General features: G+C 58.6%; 1 protein-coding gene across 17 annotated transcripts in view; it reads left to right on the top strand.

Annotated features, from left to right (window-relative positions):
• Positions 1-16,778, top strand: part of TSC2 (TSC complex subunit 2) — a 40,693-nt gene that overhangs the window by 15,131 nt on the left and 8,784 nt on the right. For 8 of the 17 annotated variants that reach the window (XM_003916365.3, XM_003916366.3, XM_009195703.4 and 5 more), the window contains 15 exons: positions 1,027-1,182; positions 2,285-2,401; positions 7,638-7,760; positions 8,629-8,735; positions 8,902-9,052; positions 9,360-9,482; positions 9,962-10,096; positions 11,318-11,507; positions 12,604-12,697; positions 12,866-12,968; positions 13,297-13,391; positions 14,438-14,566; positions 15,888-16,052; positions 16,148-16,300; positions 16,429-16,541. In XM_003916365.3, coding sequence (XP_003916414.2) covers positions 1,027-1,182; positions 2,285-2,401; positions 7,638-7,760; positions 8,629-8,735; positions 8,902-9,052; positions 9,360-9,482; positions 9,962-10,096; positions 11,318-11,507; positions 12,604-12,697; positions 12,866-12,968; positions 13,297-13,391; positions 14,438-14,566; positions 15,888-16,052; positions 16,148-16,300; positions 16,429-16,541 — 1,954 coding nt within the window. The remainder of the gene's footprint in view (positions 1-1,026; positions 1,183-2,284; positions 2,402-7,637; positions 7,761-8,628; positions 8,736-8,901; positions 9,053-9,359; positions 9,483-9,961; positions 10,097-11,317; positions 11,508-12,603; positions 12,698-12,865; positions 12,969-13,296; positions 13,392-14,437; positions 14,567-15,887; positions 16,053-16,147; positions 16,301-16,428; positions 16,542-16,778) is intronic. The other 9 variants (XM_003916364.3, XM_031658583.1, XM_009195705.4 and 6 more) reach the window with 3 other exon arrangements.

Raw genomic sequence — 16,778 nt, 5'->3', positions numbered from 1 at the left:
GGCCAAGTAGCAAGGAAGGCACAGTGCCCGCCCTCAGGGAGCTCCGGCCGGGTTGTCACCGAACACAGGAGCCTCTTAAGAATTCTGTTCAAGTTCGTTTAGGTCAGTCTCGCGTGGGGACGTTGTCTTCTGTTTCTGTCATGACGTTCACCCTGTGCACCTGGCCTGATCGCCAGCCCTGCCTGGTCTCTCTCCTCTGCGGGCTCTCCCTCTCCACTGCCTCCTCTGGGAGCTCTGTGGCCCCAGGCCCACCTTCCTTGAGAGACATTTGTGTGCCTGCCAGCCATACCCCTTTCCCAGGAGGCGCAGCTTAGCTCCGAGACTGTCCCTTCCCACCGCACTCCTCCCTGCAGCCTCGCAGTCCTGCCCTCCTGAGAGCTGCCCGCTCTGCTCCTCTCCCCAGCCTCCACTCTCCTTGAATTGCCCTTTTCTGGGCATTGCAATCCCGCTTCCCATCTGATGGAGCTAAGGGCCGCCTCCTGGAAGTTCCTCTGGGTCCTCTGACTTCTCTCATTAGGGCTGGTCTTGTCCTGGTCTCTGTTACTGTGGAACTTTTTACCTGCTTCTGTGAAAACTCACGCTGTCCCCAGCACAGCACGCACACACACACGCACACTCACACATGCATGCACAGGCACACACGCCCACGCCCACGCATGCATACACCACACGCACTCACCCTTACACACACACGCACAGCACCACGTGGGAGGGGTTCTCAGCTGTGACGGTGAAGGGCAGGGCCTCACCTCGGCTGCTCCTTGTGAGTCGTGGGCCCCGTGCCTGTGCCGGGTCGCCCTGCGGTGCTCACCAGCCTTCTGAACGAGGAACTGGACAGGATCCCTGGGAAAGGGCCCTGGGGTCTCTGAGTCACGCTCAGCGGGGGCTTGTGCTCCCTGCCCAGCTGTCCTGAAGGCCTGAGGGACATGTCCGCTGGTTCCGGGTTGGTTCCTGAGGAATTGGAAGTGTCACGAGATGTGGCTCTTGCTGGGCTGGTGCTCACTGGCCTCCCTTGTGCCTGTGCAGGAGGAGCTGATTAACTCAGTGGTCATCTCTCAGCTCTCCCACATCCCCGAGGATAAAGACCATCAGGTCCGAAAGCTGGCCACCCAGTTGCTGGTGGACCTGGCAGAGGGCTGCCACACACACCACTTCAACAGTCTGCTGGACATCATCGAGAAGGTGAGAGCCGTTGCACCTAGGGATGGGTGCTAGGGTGCCAGAGCTCCATGGGCAGAAATGGCCTCTGGGCCCTCTGTCCCCTTCTTCGAGTGACCGGACGGCTGTCTCCGTAGGTGAGGCTCCCCTCCCTGCAGGATGGGTGTCCCGAGGCCTTTGCAGGGCCTGCCACTGCTGGGTTTGTGTCCCGACTGAAAGTCCTGGACCTGGGTATCCTGTCGCTCTCGGGGGCAGCTGGTCTGGGCCTCCTGGACCCGTGCTGGAGCCCAGACCTGGGGCCGGGGCTTTGGCCTGCTGTCCTTCCTGCCCAGCCAATAGCTTGCTCTTTGATTTTCAGATGCGTTTTGGTTTTTGCACAGGGTATAAAGGGTATCTTTGCTTTTGAGAAATAAAGATGAAGGGTGAGCACAGTGGCTCACGCCTGTAATCCCAGCACTTTGGGAGGCCGAGGCCGGTGGATGGCTTGAGATCCGGAGATCAAGACCAGCCTGGCGAACATAGTGAAATCCCGTCTCTACTAAAAATACAAAAATTAGCCATGCGTGGTGGTGGGCGCCTGTAATCCCAGCTGCTCGGGAGGCTGAGGCAGGAGAATCGCTTGAACCTGGGAGGTGAAGGTTGCAGTGAGCCCAGATTCTGCCACTATACTTCAACCTGGGCGACAGAGCAAGGCTCTGTCTCAAAAAAAAAAAAAAAAAAGAGAAGGTGTTCGTGGTAGAAAGTGTTCTGGGCTGGGCGCGGTGGCTCAAGCCTGTAATCCCAGCACTTTGGGAGGCCGAGACGGGCGGATCACGAGGTCAGGAGATCGAGACCATCCTGGCTAACACGGTGAAACCCCGTCTCTACTAAAAAATTCAAAAAAGTAGCCGGGCGAGGTGGCGGGCGCCTGTAGTCCCAGCTACTCGGGAGGCTGAGGCAGGAGAATGGCGGGAACCCGGGAGGCGGAGCTTGCAGTGAGCTGAGATCCGGCCACTGCACTCCAGCCTGGGGACAGAGCGAGACTCCGTCTCAAAAAAAAAAAAAAAAAAAGAAAAGAAAGTGTTCTGACGGCTGTTGCCGCAGAGATCTGTGAGCCTGCATGTAAGTCCTGGCCTTCTCTTTAAAGGTGATGGCCCGCTCCCTCTCCCCACCCCCGGAGTTGGAAGAAAGGGATGTGGCCGCGTACTCGGCCTCCTTGGAGGATGTGAAGACAGCTGTCCTGGGGCTTCTGGTCATCCTTCAGGTGGGTGTTCTGCAGGAGGCCTCTGCGCCCTGGGTGCACATGGCTAGCTGTTGTGCACCAGCTACATCTGCGTTGTGTTGGAGTCTTCCCCAGCGGGAGCCGTGCCCTGCCTGGGTTTGCTGAGGGTGCAGTGGTCCCGGCAGGCAGCGGAAGCTTCATGCTCTTGTGGAGGGATGGAAGAAGATTCTGTTGCTTGCCTCTCCTGGTCACAGCTGGGATGCAAGAGGCCCTGTTCTACACACTGAGCAGAGTCTGTCTCTGTGCTCCTGAGTCAGGGCCGGGACCATGTGCCATCCTGGGCACCCAGCACAGCACCTGGGAAGTAAGGGTGGCCCTCCATTCCCGCCCTGCAGTCTGTTTAGTATTTGCAGCTGTTTTGTTGAGATTTGATTCACATATCATTCAATTTACCCGTTTACAGTGAACAATTCAGTGGTTTTCAGTAAATTCACAGAACTCTGCAGCCATCCCCACAGTCAGCTTGAGCACCTCCTGAGCATGTCGGTAGTACACGCTCCCATCCCCCGTTGCTCCCTTACCCCCAGGTACCACCAAGCTGTTTCCTGTCTCTGTGGATTTGCCTACTCTGAACACTTCATGGAAGTGGAGTCACACACAATTCATCCACAAGATGTTGGATGGTAGAACAATTTCCTGTCTTGTGACTGGATTGTTCCACCCAGCGCCATGCGTCCAGGCCCATCTAGGTTGTGGCAGCTGTCGGTGCTTCCTTCCTTTTCATGGCTGAGTAGTAGTCCATCATCTGGAGGGAGCACATTTTGTCTATTTGCTTCTCCACTGGTGGACATTCGGCTTGTGTCCGCCTGGCAGCTGCGGTGTTGGTGCTGCTGTGAACCGTCTCCTGTGAGGGCTCCGCCTGCATTTTCACTTCGCCTGGGTCAGCACCTGGGAGCGGATTGTTGGGCCCTAGGTTTAGTCTGCATGTGATGTTTCTAGGTGATACCGGGCTGTTTTCCACTGGTGCTGTGCCATTTTCCATCCACTCGAGCAGCATGTAAGGGTTCTGATTTATCTTTTTTTTTTTCAATGCAGTCTTACTCTGTCGCCCAGGCTGGAGTGCAGTGGCGTGGTCTTGGCTCACTGCATCCTTCGCCTCCTGGGTTCAGGCAATTCTCCTGCCTCAGCCTCCCGAGTATCTGGGACTACCGGTGCCCGCCAACACACTCAGCCAGTTGTTTGTATTATTAGTAGAGACTGGGTTTCACCATGTTGGCCAGGCTGGTCTCAAACTCCTGACCTCAGGTGATCCGCCTGCCTCGGCCTCCCATAGTGCTGGGATTACAGGCGTGAGCCCCCGCGCCCGGCCTGCCTCTAGTTTTCAAAGCCTCACAGCATCACTTGGGGTAATTATTAGTGTCAGTATCGTGTAAAATACAACGTGTGAATCAGTTTGCTCGAAAGCTCATCCATAAGATGTTGGATGGTAGAACCATTTCCTATCATGTTTATTTGTCATGGTCTTTTATTTCTTGCCATGGAAGTTTAAAGTGGTGATTAATTTTTTATTATTAATATTTTGAGACAAGATCTCACTCTGTCACCCAGGCTGGGCGCAGTGCTGTGATCATAGCTCACTGCAGCTTCGAACTCCCGTGCTGAAGTGATCATCCTACCTCAGCCTCCCAAGTAGCTGCGACCATAGGCACACGTCACACACCTGGCTGATGTTTTCATTTTTGGTAGAGATGGGGTCTTGCTGTGTTGCCCAGGCTGGCATCAACCTCCTGGCCTCGAGCAATTCTCCCACCATAGCCTCCCAAAGTGCTGGGATTTCAGGCGTGAGCCACCACGCCTGGCCGTAGTGTTTGATTAAAAACCAGGCATCTGGCCGGGCGCGGTGGCTCACACCTGTAATCCCAGCACTTTGGGAGGCCTTGGCAGGCGGATCACGAGGTCAGGAGATTGAGACCATCCTGGCTAACACGGTGAAAACCCGTCTGTACTAAAAATACAAAAAATTAGCTGGGCGTGGTGGCGGGCGCCCATAGTCCCAGCTACTCCGGAGGCTGAGGCAGGAGAATGGCGTGAACCTGGGAGGCAGAGCTTGCAGTGAGCTGAGATCCGGCCACTATACTCCAGCCTGGGTGACAGAGCGAGACTCCGTCTCAGAAAAAAACAAAAAAACAAAAAAAAACAGGCATCTGCCGGGTGTGGTGGCTCATGCCCATAATCCCAGCACTTTGGGAGGCTGAGGTGGGTGGATCACCTGAGTTTGAGAGTTCAAAACCAGCCTGACCAGCATGGAGAAACCCCATCTCTACTAAAAGTACAAAATTAGCCAGGCATGGTGACACATGCCTGTAATCCCAGCTACTCAGGAAGCTGAGGCAGGAGAATCACTTGAACCCATGAGGCAGAGGTTGCGGTGAGCCCAGATCATGCCATTGCACTCCAGCCTGGACAACAAGAATGAAACAACATCTCAAAACAAAACAAAACAAAAACAGGCATCACCTCCTTGGTGTCTCATGCACACGAGCACCATGCTCTTTACTGACTGGTTGGGAAGGGGTGTGCTGGGCTGTGGGGGCCTATGGCCTGGAAGAACTGAGAACCTTCCTGTTTCTGCAGAGGGAAGGAAAAAGGTTCTGTTGCCCTTACTTGGAACTCCAGCCCTGGAGGCCTGAGGGTCTGGGCCATAGAACTGAGATATTTCCTAGTTGAGGCAAAGTCCTGGTTTTGGCTGTTTTCATTTCTTTATTTTTTTGAGACAGTTTCACCACTATGTCACTGGAGTGCAGTGGCACGATCTCACCTCACTGCAACCTCTGCCTCCGGGATTTAAGCGATTCTCCTGCCTCGGCCTCCCAAGTAGCTGGGACTACAGGCACCTGCCACCACACCCGGCTAATTTTTGTATTTTTATTAGAGACGGGGTTTCACCATGTTGGCCAGGCTGGTCTCGAACTCCTGACCTCAAGTGATCCACCCAACCCAGACTCCCAAAGTGTTGGGATTATAGGCGTGAGCCATCATGCCTGGCCTGTTTTCATTTCTTTTGTTATTGAAAAGTAACACAGTTGACTGTTGAACAGTATGGAGCTGGGGGTGCTGGCCCCTGTGCAGGTGAAAATCCCCATCTAACTTTTGACTCCCCAGAAACTTTACCAACAGCCCCCTGTTGACTAGAAGCCTTGCCAATAACAGTTGATTAACTTGCAGTTTGTATGTTTTATGTGTTATATTCTGTGTTTTTACAGTGAAGTAAGCTAGAGAAAAGCAAATGCTATTAAGATGCTGGGCGTTGTGGCTCATGCCTATAATCCCAGCACTTTGGGAAGCCAAGGCAGGCAGATCACGAGGTCAGGAGTTCGAGACCAGCCTGACCAACATGGTGAAACCCTGTCTCTACTAAAAATACAAAAATTAGCTGGACGTGGTGGCGCACACCTGTAATCCCAGCTACTTGGGAGGCTGAGGCGGGGGAGTCGCTTGAACCCGGGAGGTGGAGGTTGCAGTGAGCTGAGATCACACCACTGCACTCCAGCCTGGGCGACAGAGCAAGACTGCGTCTCAAAAAAAGAAAAAAATCATAAGGAAAATACATTTCCTGTTCCTTACGTGGAAGTGGCTCATCACCACGGTCTTCATTCTTGTCGTCCTCATGTGGAGGGGCTAAGGAGGAAGGGGAGGAGATGCATGGTATTGCTCTCTTGGATGGGAGAGGTGGAAGAAAATTGGCATATAAGTGATCACTGAGGCCAGCCTCATGCTGTTCAAGGGTCAGAGTTTGCAGAATGGACACGGTGACGAGTTTGATTCCCCTTTTCCTGCCTGCCCAGTGGGCCCAGCAGGGCAGCACCTGCTGTTGGTCCCGTGTGGCCTTCCTGGAGTGGGGGGTGCCAGGCACTGTGTGAACCCCCACCTCCACCTCTTTTTTCTCCAAGGCAGGGATATTGCTTTTATGTTGTAATATTTTGAGATAAGGAGAAACTGTTAATCATTTAATCATCTTTTTTTTTTTTTTTTTTAAGATGGAGCCTCACTCTGTCGCCCAGGCTGGAGTGCAGTGGCACGATCTTGGTTCACTACAACCTCTGTCTCCCGGGTTCAAGCAGTTCTCCTGCCTCAGCCTCCCAAGTAGCTAGGATTACAGGCATGCACCACCATGCCTGGCTAATTTTTTTTTTTTTTTGAGACAGAGTCTTGCTCTGTCGTCTAGGCTGGAGTGCAGTGACGCGATCTCGGCTTACTGCAAGCTCCGCCTCCCGTGTTCATGCCATTCTCCTGTCTCAGCCTCCCAAGTAGCTAGGATTACAGGCACCGGCCACCACGCCTGGCTAATTTTTTTGTTTTTAGTAGTGATGGGGTTTCAGCGTGTTAGCCAGGATGGTCTCGATCTCTTGACCTCGTGATCCGCCCACCTCAGCCTCCCAAAGTGCTGGGATTCCAGGTGTGAGCCACCGCGCCCGGCCTAATTTTGTATTTTTAGTAGAGTTGGGGTTTCTCCATGTTGGTCAGGCTGGTCTTGAACTCCTGACCTCGTGATCCGCCCACCTCAGCCTCCCAAAGTGCTGGGATTCCAGGCGTGAGCCACTGCGTCTGGCCTAATTTTGTATTTTTAGTAGAGTTGGGGTTTCTCCATGTTGGTCAGGCTGGTCTTGAACTCCTGACCTCTTGGTCCACCCACCTCAGCCTCCCAAAGTCCTGGGATTACAGGCGTGAGCCATCACACCTGGCCTCAGTCGTGTCTTTAAATGATTTTTTAATCATTTAAAGGTGTTAATCATTTCTTTAAAAGAATAACAGAGTAGGTTTTGTAAATGCTACCACTCACCTCCTGAGTAGGCTGGATTTCCCCTGGCTCCTGCTGGCCCCGGCCCCAAGGTTGCTGGAGGCACCAGGTGCTCTCACACCTTGCCTCACCTGTCAGGGAGGTTCCCTTGGCCTTTCGGGAGGGGCTGCCTACACCTGGGATCGCCCCTGCAGCGCACACTCACCGCCCTATTCTGCCCCCTCTGACGTGCAGCTGGAGCTTCTCCATGGATGGACTCTTCCTCAGCTGTTGATCGTTGCCCTGATGAGAAGGGCACGAGGTTGGGTTTTACTTTTTGCGGCTGTGGAGAGCGAGCCCTGGTGGTCCTGGGTTTGGGCGTCATGTGTTTTCAAGTGCGCGCTCTAGACAGGCCGTCCTGGCCCCGCCCCCGGACAAGGTGCTGTCTTAGGCTGCGTTTTCAGCCCCTGCGCCGTGGTGAGCTGCATCCTCTCTCTGCAGACTAAGCTGTACACCCTGCCTGCGAGCCATGCCACGCGCGTTTATGAGATGCTGGTCAGCCACATTCAGCTCCACTACAAGCACAGCTACACCCTGCCAATCGCCAGCAGCATCCGGCTGCAGGTACGGTGGCCTGCGGTGGGCAGCCAGTTCCTGGAGGCCCAGCCAGGTGTCCCCATCTCGGCAGTTGCAGTTCATGGAAGCTGCAGAGACAGCCCCAGGATGGGGCCTCAGCTGACCGTGCCTCCTCTGCACCCACTGTGGCCGCAGCCTCCCCAGCCCTGGTGTCCTTCCCTCTGCCTGCAGTCCATGCATCTGTGGCTTATCACTCTAAGCCGCATGGGTGGCATAGGTTGGGGCAGAGAAAAGGAAGCACGGCGACTTCCGGGGCAGTGCATGGCCCTGACGCTCCTGATGCTGCAGAATCTGTGAAGGACGTGCGGCAGAGGGCTGGGCAGGTGGGCAGCACGGGGCAGGGCTGAGAGAGCAGGGCTGGAGGAACTGCGCTGAGTTTGTCCTATGGATGTTGGCACCAGGCTGAGCAGAGGTGACTCGGATGGGAGCCCTCCCTCCTACAGCAGGTGCTCTCTGGGGCCACCCCTGTGACCTCAGAGTCCTGTTCAGCCTGTGAGTGGAAGAAGTGGCAGGGCTGGAAGCTGAGCTCCGCTTTCTGGCAGTTGAGGGCGTGTGGTGCTGCCAGAGGAGCAAGGCGCCCATCCCCTCCATCCCAGGCGGGCCCAGCTGTGGTGGTGGGGACATCAGGCTCTGTGAGCTCTGAGGCAAGCAGGGAGGGAAGAGGCTGTGGGTGCTGGGCCTCCAGTGTCACCAGGACAGAGCCTGTGTCTGTGTTGGGATGTGGGTGTGTGCACATCAGCAGGTGGCCTTTTCTGAGTGTCGTGTGGTGCGGGACGTGGGTCCGAGCAGGTGGGGCACCGCCTCTCCTGGGCCTGCATGAGCCTGGCTCTGGATTTCCCTGTCCTTTCCCTGACAGGCCTTTGACTTCCTGTTGCTGCTGCGGGCCGACTCACTGCACCGCCTCGGCCTGCCCAACAAGGATGGGGTCGTGCGGTTCAGCCCCTACTGCGTCTGCGACTACATGTACGCGGGACCTTCCCCATGGCCCATGAGGCTCAGGGCGTCAGGCGCTGGGGCCATGGTGGCAGCTGGTCGCGTGTCTGAGGGACGTCCCAGGGTTGGGAGGAACCAAGTCTGCTCTGTTCCTTCTGTGGGGACTTGGCCTCAGCTGCTTCTCTTGCTTCTGCAGGGAGCCGGAGAGAGGCTCTGAGAAGAAGGCCAGTGGCCCCCTTTCTCCTCCAACAGGGCCACCTGGCCCGGCGCCTGCAGGCCCGGCTGTGCGGCTGGGCTCCCTGCCCTACTCCCTGCTCTTCCGTGTCCTGCTGCAGTGCTTGAAGCAGGTGAGTGGGGTGAGTGGGGCCAGGCAGGGACTATCCGTCCCACGTTGGGCCAGGAGGACGGGGAGCTGCTACCTGCCTGCTAGGCCTCCCTCCCTGCCTGGCCCGTGGAGGGCAACCGTCCCTCAGAGCTGAGCCTTCCCCCTTCGCTGAGCAGCTGCAGGGACACACACCTGTGCTGGGCAGGCTCCCCCTGGCTGAGAATGGGGCTCCAGGGCCCTTGCTGCTGTCCAGCCACAAGCAGAGCCTCAGATGCTAGGCTTCCACCTCTGTCTCCAAGGCCCTGTCCTGACACCTCCTCTCCTTGCAGGAGTCTGACTGGAAGGTGCTGAAGCTGGTTCTGGGCAGGCTGCCTGAGTCCCTGCGCTACAAAGTGCTCATCTTTACCTCCCCTTGCAGTGTGGACCAGCTGTGCTCTGCTCTGTGCTCCATGGTAGCGTGGCCGGCCTGGGGTTGGGGTGGGGGACGCGGTGGGATTCTTCCCCAAAAGACTGTGAGCTTCTAGGCAGAGCAAGTGAGACCCTCCGGGCTGGGGCTCCATTTCCCTCAGACTCAGCTGCACTCTCAAGCAGATTGTGCCTTTGGCAGGGTGGAGGGACCCCTGCCCCCACTCGCAGTTTTTGGGACCGACGTCAGAGGTCCCTAGCCAAGGGCATGTCACTGAGTGTGGATGTCTCTTGTCCTTTTCCTAAGCGGGGCTCCCATGCTGTTCACATCGCATTCCTGGTGTGTTCCTTGGCAGACACTCCCACCACTCTGAAAGGGAGACCCTTCCTAGGAGGGAGGCAGGAAGGCTCCCCAACCCCTTGGCCCCCTTTCCTGGGCCTGCGTTCCCAGGGCCTCCCCGGCCCCTCTGGCTACCCCATGACCTGGCTGCTGGGGAGGGGTTTCATGCCTGGATTTGATCATCAGCTTTCAGGCCCAAAGACACTGGAGCGGCTCCGAGGCGCCCCGGAAGGCTTCTCCAGAACTGACCTGCACCTGGCTGTGGTTCCAGTGCTGACAGCATTAATCTCTTACCATAACTACCTGGACAAAACCAAACAGGTAGGAGGTCAGAGCAGGACAGGCCAGCTTGGTGGCGCCTGGGATTCCAGGGCTTGGCCCAGGTAGGCCCCACATTGTTCTCATAAATGGGTTTCTGCCAGGCCAGGGGTGAGTGAGCTGGCTCTGCTTCCCCGGGTGGCTGCCAGGTGCCCAGCGTGGGGACATCCGATTCCCCCGGTGCTTCTAGCTTTCTCAGGCCTGGGAGCCCTCCGGTGTCCCCGTCCACCCCGGCAGTGTCTCCGCTCCCTGCGGAGTGCTGCCTGGCCTGTCCCTGCTGTCCCATGGGGCAGGTGGCCATGCCGTTGGGTGGAGTGGGGCTGGTTCTGAGGCGCAGGGCGGGCAGGCCAGAGGCCTTGGCTTCTGCCTCTCTCCACACCCACCATCAGGTGCTGGAAACTCACAGAGGCACTGTGCCTTCACCCGCGATCTGCCTCAGGTCCCCCGTCCCAGTCGCATTCCTCCACACCTCTCTTTGACGTGGCCCTCCGGGATGAGGAGCTGGTATCCTAGAGATTCTGGCTCCCACTCAGGGCCATGCCCGCCAGGAGCTGAGACTCGGCCCATCTGTGCCCCAGGCCTCAGCTCCTGACGGAGGCCCTGTGGGGAGGTGATGTCGAGTTCCCACCCCTCAGGCTCAGCCCCACCATACTGGGCCACTTCGGCCCCTCTGAGAGGCTCCCCAGGTCCTCACAGGTCTTGCCCCAAAGCATAGCCAGCCTTGCTGGGCTGCAGGTTCTGAGGCCTTACTGGCCCACAGTGTATCCGAGGGCTGAGGCCGGCTTTGGGAAATGGAAGCTGTTCCCGGGACACTGCCTGGCAGGCCGTCTGGCCCCAGGCTCTGCCTGAGTGCCGCTCATCTTCTGCTGTCCTCATGGAAGACACTGCCCAGGGTTGGTGTGGGATCTGGCGGCCTCGCCACTTCAGGCAGCGCAGCCCCTTGCAACAGAGCCAGCCTGTTAGGACCCCAGGAGCGGGCGATGAGATCCCAGTGTGTCTGGGTTCTGTTGGCCTGTGGGATGGTGTCGGAATGCAACTGACCGGAGCAGTCTGCTGTGCAGAGTCTGCTCGAGTAGCTCAGCGCCGGTGGCTCTGCCCCATAGGCATTCAGGGACTTCCTAAGCCTTGGCCCTTCTCCCGGTGGAGCGCTCGAGGTTGGTGAGAGGGAGGCGAGGCTGCCTCTGCTGCGGGCGGGTGGGGCTTGAGACGCCCTGTCTCCTGCAGCGCGAGATGGTCTACTGCCTGGAGCAGGGCCTCATCCACCGCTGTGCCAGCCAGTGCGTCGTAGCCTTGTCCATCTGCAGCGTGGAGATGCCTGACATCATGATCAAGGCGCTGCCCGTCCTGGTGGTGAAGCTCACACACATCTCGGCCACAGCCAGCATGGCCGTCCCGCTGCTGGAGTTCCTGTCCAGTGAGTCCCCGCCCTGTCTGCACATGCACCCCTGAGGTTCGGGCTGTGCCCTGTGTGGAATACCCTGTGCGGGCTTCTCTGATGCCCTCTCAGGACTCCTTGGGGAACCTGAGTGTCTCACCTGCTGTTGCCTCAGGGCCTGGGTGTCTCTGCCTGGCTGCTGTGAGTGCTCTCCCTCCTGGCCTTGAGGGGCGGCTCCTCTCACCCCTCTAGTGTCCATGTGAACGCCCCTCCTTGAAGAAGCCTCTTCCCCCTGAGCCTTGGCCCTGCCCTGGTTCTGGGCCTCCTCTCTGTCCATCAGAGCACACATTGCTTCATGGGGGCTTTGTTCGCTTCCCCCAGACTGACTTCAGGAGCTCAGGTGCCTGCCCCTTCCGCTCAACTGCCTAGTGTGCGTCTGGGCGGGTCGTCAATGTTTAGATGGCAGAAGGGCACTGCTGGGCCAGCACTTCGTGTAGAGGCTGGAGAGGAGATTGTGTGTACTTTGTGGGCCACATACGGGTCCTGTCAGTCTTTCTGTTTTGTTTATAATCCTTTAGAAGCATAGAAGCCTGGCCGGGCGTGATGGCTCATGCCTGTAATCCTAGCACTTTGGGAGGCTGAGGTGGGTGGATCACCTGAGGTCAGGAAATCAAGACCAGCCTGGCCAACCTGGCAAAAGCCCGTCTGTACTAAAAATACAAATATTAGCTGGGCATGGTGGCGGGTGCCTTTAGTTCCAGCTACTCGGGAGGCTGAGGCAGGAGAATCTCACGAACCCGGGAGGCGGAGCTTGCAGTGAGCGGAGATCACGCCCCTGCACTCCAGCCTGGGCGACAGAGCAAGATTCCGTCTCAAAAAAAAAAAAAAAAAGTGTGGAAGGCTTTCCTCACAGGTCACACAAATGGCAGGCCACAGCTGGAATTGGCCTGGGAGCCGTGGTTGGCTGGCCATGGGATGGACAGCTGAGGCCAGGGTCGGGAAAGCCCCGTCCGTGTGACTGTGGCCTTCCCTCCTCTGCAGCACCCCGTTGCTGTCGTGGGCAGAGCAGCCTGTTGGCCTTTAGAGGCCCTGCATGGGACCCCGGCTCCCCTGACCACTGTCTTTGTTACTGCAGCTCTGGCCAGGCTGCCGCAGCTCTACAGGAACTTCGCCGCGGAGCAGTATGCCAGTGTGTTCGCCATCTCGCTGCCGTACACCAACCCCTCCAAGTGAGTGGCCACCCCACGTCCTGTGCCTGCAGCCCTGGCCAGGCCTTGCGGCAGAAAGCCCTGGCAGCCTTGGTGCCCAAGGCCTGAGCGCCTCTGCTTTTTGCACTTCATGCCCTGGGGACGTTTCCCTGGTGCCAGGATGGAGTGCCAGCCCCCTTCTCGTCTCAGGTTTAATCAGTACATCGTGTGTCTGGCCCATCACGTCATAGCCATGTGGTTTATCAGGTGCCGCCTGCCCTTCCGGAAGGATTTTGTCCCTTTCATCACTAAGGTAGGCCCAGGGCCAGCGAAGGCTGTGTCCCTTGACAGGCCAGGGCTTGCTTTGCCCTTGGCTGTCCATGGCTAGGGGAGAGTGATGACGGGCAGGCAGAGGGCAGTGGGAGGGTGTTTGGGGCTGTGCCTATGGCGCTGGGGGCTCTGCTGGGCAGCCTGAAGGGGTTTGATGCATGGTGGGCATGGAGGGGTGGGAGCTGGTGCTGCTGCCTTGCCCTCAGCGAGCAGCTTGTCCCCGGCCAGGGGGCACCCAGCAGGCCTGTTGAGGGCCGGGCCTCCACCCCCCATTGCCACCCCTCACTGTCCGGGCCTGCTCACTCTGCCAGGGCCTGCGGTCCAATGTCCTCTTGTCTTTTGATGACACCCCCGAGAAGGACAGCTTCAGGGCCCGGAGTACTAGTCTCAACGAGAGGCCCAAGAGGTACGGCCTGCAGGGGTGTGCCTGGCATCGGTGTGGGCGGGGAAGGACGTGGGGCTGTGGCCTGGCTGACGGTGCCTCCAGGTCAGTGAGTGGAAATGGGTCCTGCGGCTGGGGGCCAAGGTGTCCTGGAGTATGTGAGGCAGGGCAGGACCTGCAAGGGCCACTAACACCCCTCAGCCCCTCACCAGGTTGGCCATGGTGGCCTGCAGCACGGTAGCACCATGGCCTGGGTCCTGGCCGCTTGTGCCACACGCACCTACTTGTGGAGTTGGGGAATAGGGTGCAAGCTGTAGGCGCCTGAGCCCCTTGAAGGAGCCCGGCCTTGTCTGGGGCTCCCCCCTCCTCTGCAGCCCCCAGCCTGCCGCCAGCCAGGGACTCTGCTTCACCATCACTGCCGCCTTGCCAGATCGCAAAGAGCTGAGCTGGCCTCTGTGTTCTTGTTTGCATTTCATTTGAACGGCTTTCTCCTCCCGTCCCCCACCTTCCTGCCCAAGCTATTTTGGCTTTCCCTAGATGGGAATACGGCATTTTCCAGCGTGACCTCAGCTCGGAAGCTGTTCTCTGGAGCCCCTGGGGGCTCGGGGTCAAGCTCGGCCATTTCAGCCAGAGACTTCTTTCTGGGGTCTTGGTTTCTTTTCCTAGTGACCTTCAGGGCCTGGCCACTGAGGCCTCCGTGCCTCCTCGGTCAGAGCGGGGCGGTGTCTGCCTTCCGCGGGTGGTGGGATCGCCTGGCCAGCACAGCCTGGAATCTGCCGTGGGGGTGGCCCACACACGTTTAATTTGCACTGATGTTTGTTTTGGTGTCATGCGTGAAGCCTTACTTTTCCTCAGTCATGTTTACCAGATGTATTATCATGCATTTTTGTTTTCTGTCTCTTCCCCGCTAACTGCCCTTTGGCATGGCTCTTTTGCTCATCTCACCCGCGGGATCTCTCCATCCTGACCCTGTGGCCTGGGACCTTTCCTCCTCACCCCTCCACTGGCTTGTTCTCCCCTCCCGGGAGCTGGGCTCTCTGGGGCGTTGGGGCTCCTTCCTCACCCGATAGTCTGAGGATAGCCAGACCCCCCAAACAAGGCTTGAATAACTCTCCACCCGTGAAAGAATTCAAGGAGAGCTCTGCAGCCGAGGCCTTCCGGTGCCGCAGCATCAGTGTGTCTGAACATGTGGTCCGCAGGTAGCGGGACTGTGTTGGGTGGGGGGCACGGACCCTGGAGCTTGGCCCCGTGAGCACCTGGGTGGCAGTGCATGGGGCTGCTTGCATGACCTCGTCGTCTGCCCGTGTCCTCCCTGGCCAGCCCAGGGGGAGCTGGTGACGAGGGGTGGAAGGGTTGCATTCTGTCCCCAGGCCCCGTAAGAGCACGGGCTGGCTGCACGCATTCCCAGGCCCCTTCGGGGTGCCGCTCGGAGAGAGCCAGGCGTGCCGGGCAGCGGCCTCCACAGGCTGTCCCCAAGGGCCGCAATGCTGGTTGGGGGAGACACCACTCCTGGTTTTGGCCTTTTCGTATTCTCTAGAACGGACGTTTTTCCTTGGGCTCTCTTCTCAACAGGGTTTATTTTTTGTTGTAGCTGAAAGGGAATAAGGGGCATTTGGGGAGGGTGCTGGGGTGGGGCCAGCCTGGGAGGGTCTGGGTGGGGGCCAGGATCCTCCAGGGCGTGGGCCTGGGCCCCAGGCCACGGCTTCAGTCAGTTCTCCCTGCGGTGTCTGCGTGCAAATATGGGCTCTCAGGCTCTCGGCTGTCTCCTGCCTGGGGGTCACCGCTGCTGGCACTGGCAGAGGGGATATCTGTCTCCTCCTGGAAGCCCGTTGCAGCCCAAGGGGTCCCACAGCCCTGAGTCCATCCACCTCCTTGCCTCAGGCCGGCCTCTGCTGTGCGGGACTTGGCCAGGGCTTGGGGTGGTAGGGGTGCTCGGTGAAGCTTAAAGCCGTTTTCTAGCACATTCTGTATCATGAGCAAAATATTGCTATGAAATTTGTATCAGAATGAACCCCGCAGAAGCCTCTTCCCTGTCACTTACGTGTGACTGGTCACTGGGTGTGGAGCCCAGGCAGCCGCTTGCCTGCCTGGGAGTGAGGGTGAAAGGCCACGCGGGGATCCCAGACCTCTGCGTGCTCGCCGGAGGCAGCCTGCGGGCAGAATGCAACGTGGGCCTATCTGCGTGGCCTCCGCCTCTCTGCATGACTACACTGTTTCACCATGAGGCCGTAACCTAGTGCTCCCGTGGGCTTTGGTGAGGGGGATGTCCGTCTCTCTAGCCTCCTGAGTCTGCTCTGACCAGTGGGCCTGGTCTTCCCCCCCCCAGCGTCTCCCCGTTCTCTGGGATGATGTGGTCCACGTGATTCTCCAGCCGAGGCTCGCTGGGCCGCCCACACCCTGTTGGGTTCTTTCCGAGCGAGTTCCTCGGCCGTGCATGCATCGAGCTTTGATCCCTTGGTGATAGGCGGCTCGGCCCGCCCTGCCTGGCACCCTGACCCCGGTTGCGGCCTCTCCCTCCAGCAGGATACAGACATCCCTCACCAGTGCCAGCCTGGGGTCTGCAGACGAGAACTCCATGGCCCAGGCTGACGATAGCCTGAAAAGCCTCCATCTGGAGCTCACGGAAACCTGTCTGGACATGATGGCCCGATACGTCTTCTCCAACTTCACAGCTGTCCCGAAGAGGTGCAGGCGGCTCTCCAGGGCTGGGCTGGCCTTCGGGAGCCGAGGCATGCGGGAGCTCCACGGGCGAGCTGGGTTTCACGCTCCCTGTCTTCTAGGTCTCCTGTGGGCGAGTTCCTCCTGGCGGGTGGCAGGACCAAAACCTGGCTGGTTGGGAACAAGCTTGTCACTGTGACGACGAGTGTGGGAACCGGGACCCGGTCGTTACTAGGCCTGGACTCAGGGGAGCTGCAGCCCGGCCCGGAGTCGAGGTGACTGCACCTTCCTTCTCTCCATGCCTGCCAGCCTCGACACTGGCTGTCCCAAGCCCATGCCCACGAGGCACCCTCGTGCCAACCTGGGGACTGAGTCCACCCTGTGCATGGGATTCTCTTCTTAGCTCCAGCCCTGGCATGAATGTGAGACAGACGAAGGAGGCGCCAGCCAAGCTGGAGTCCCAGGCTGGGCAGCAGGTGTCCCGTGGGGCCCGGGACCGGGTCCGTTCTATGTCAGGTGAGCCTTGGCCCCAGCCACTCCCACATGGGCACCAGGGCTCCCTCAGTTGCTGCTGCTGGTCCCAGTGTTCAGGAAGGCCCCTGAGCCCAGAGGCCGGGGTGGCTGGCTTCAGGCCTGGCCCACGTCCTGACTCGGGGTGAGGCCTCCACAGCTTACCCCACAGCCGTGGAGTGGTGGAGTGCGGCCCGTTTGCTGCAGAGGGGCCTGTTCTGGGAGCTGGTGTTTCCTGTGGGT

The sequence above is a fragment of the Papio anubis genome, chromosome 18 (genome assembly GCF_008728515.1).
Source record: "Papio anubis isolate 15944 chromosome 18, Panubis1.0, whole genome shotgun sequence".
Classification (NCBI taxonomy): Eukaryota; Metazoa; Chordata; class Mammalia; order Primates; family Cercopithecidae; genus Papio; species Papio anubis.
Note: the sequence above shows the minus strand (reverse complement) of the source record. Positions and strands in the feature narration are given on the sequence as shown.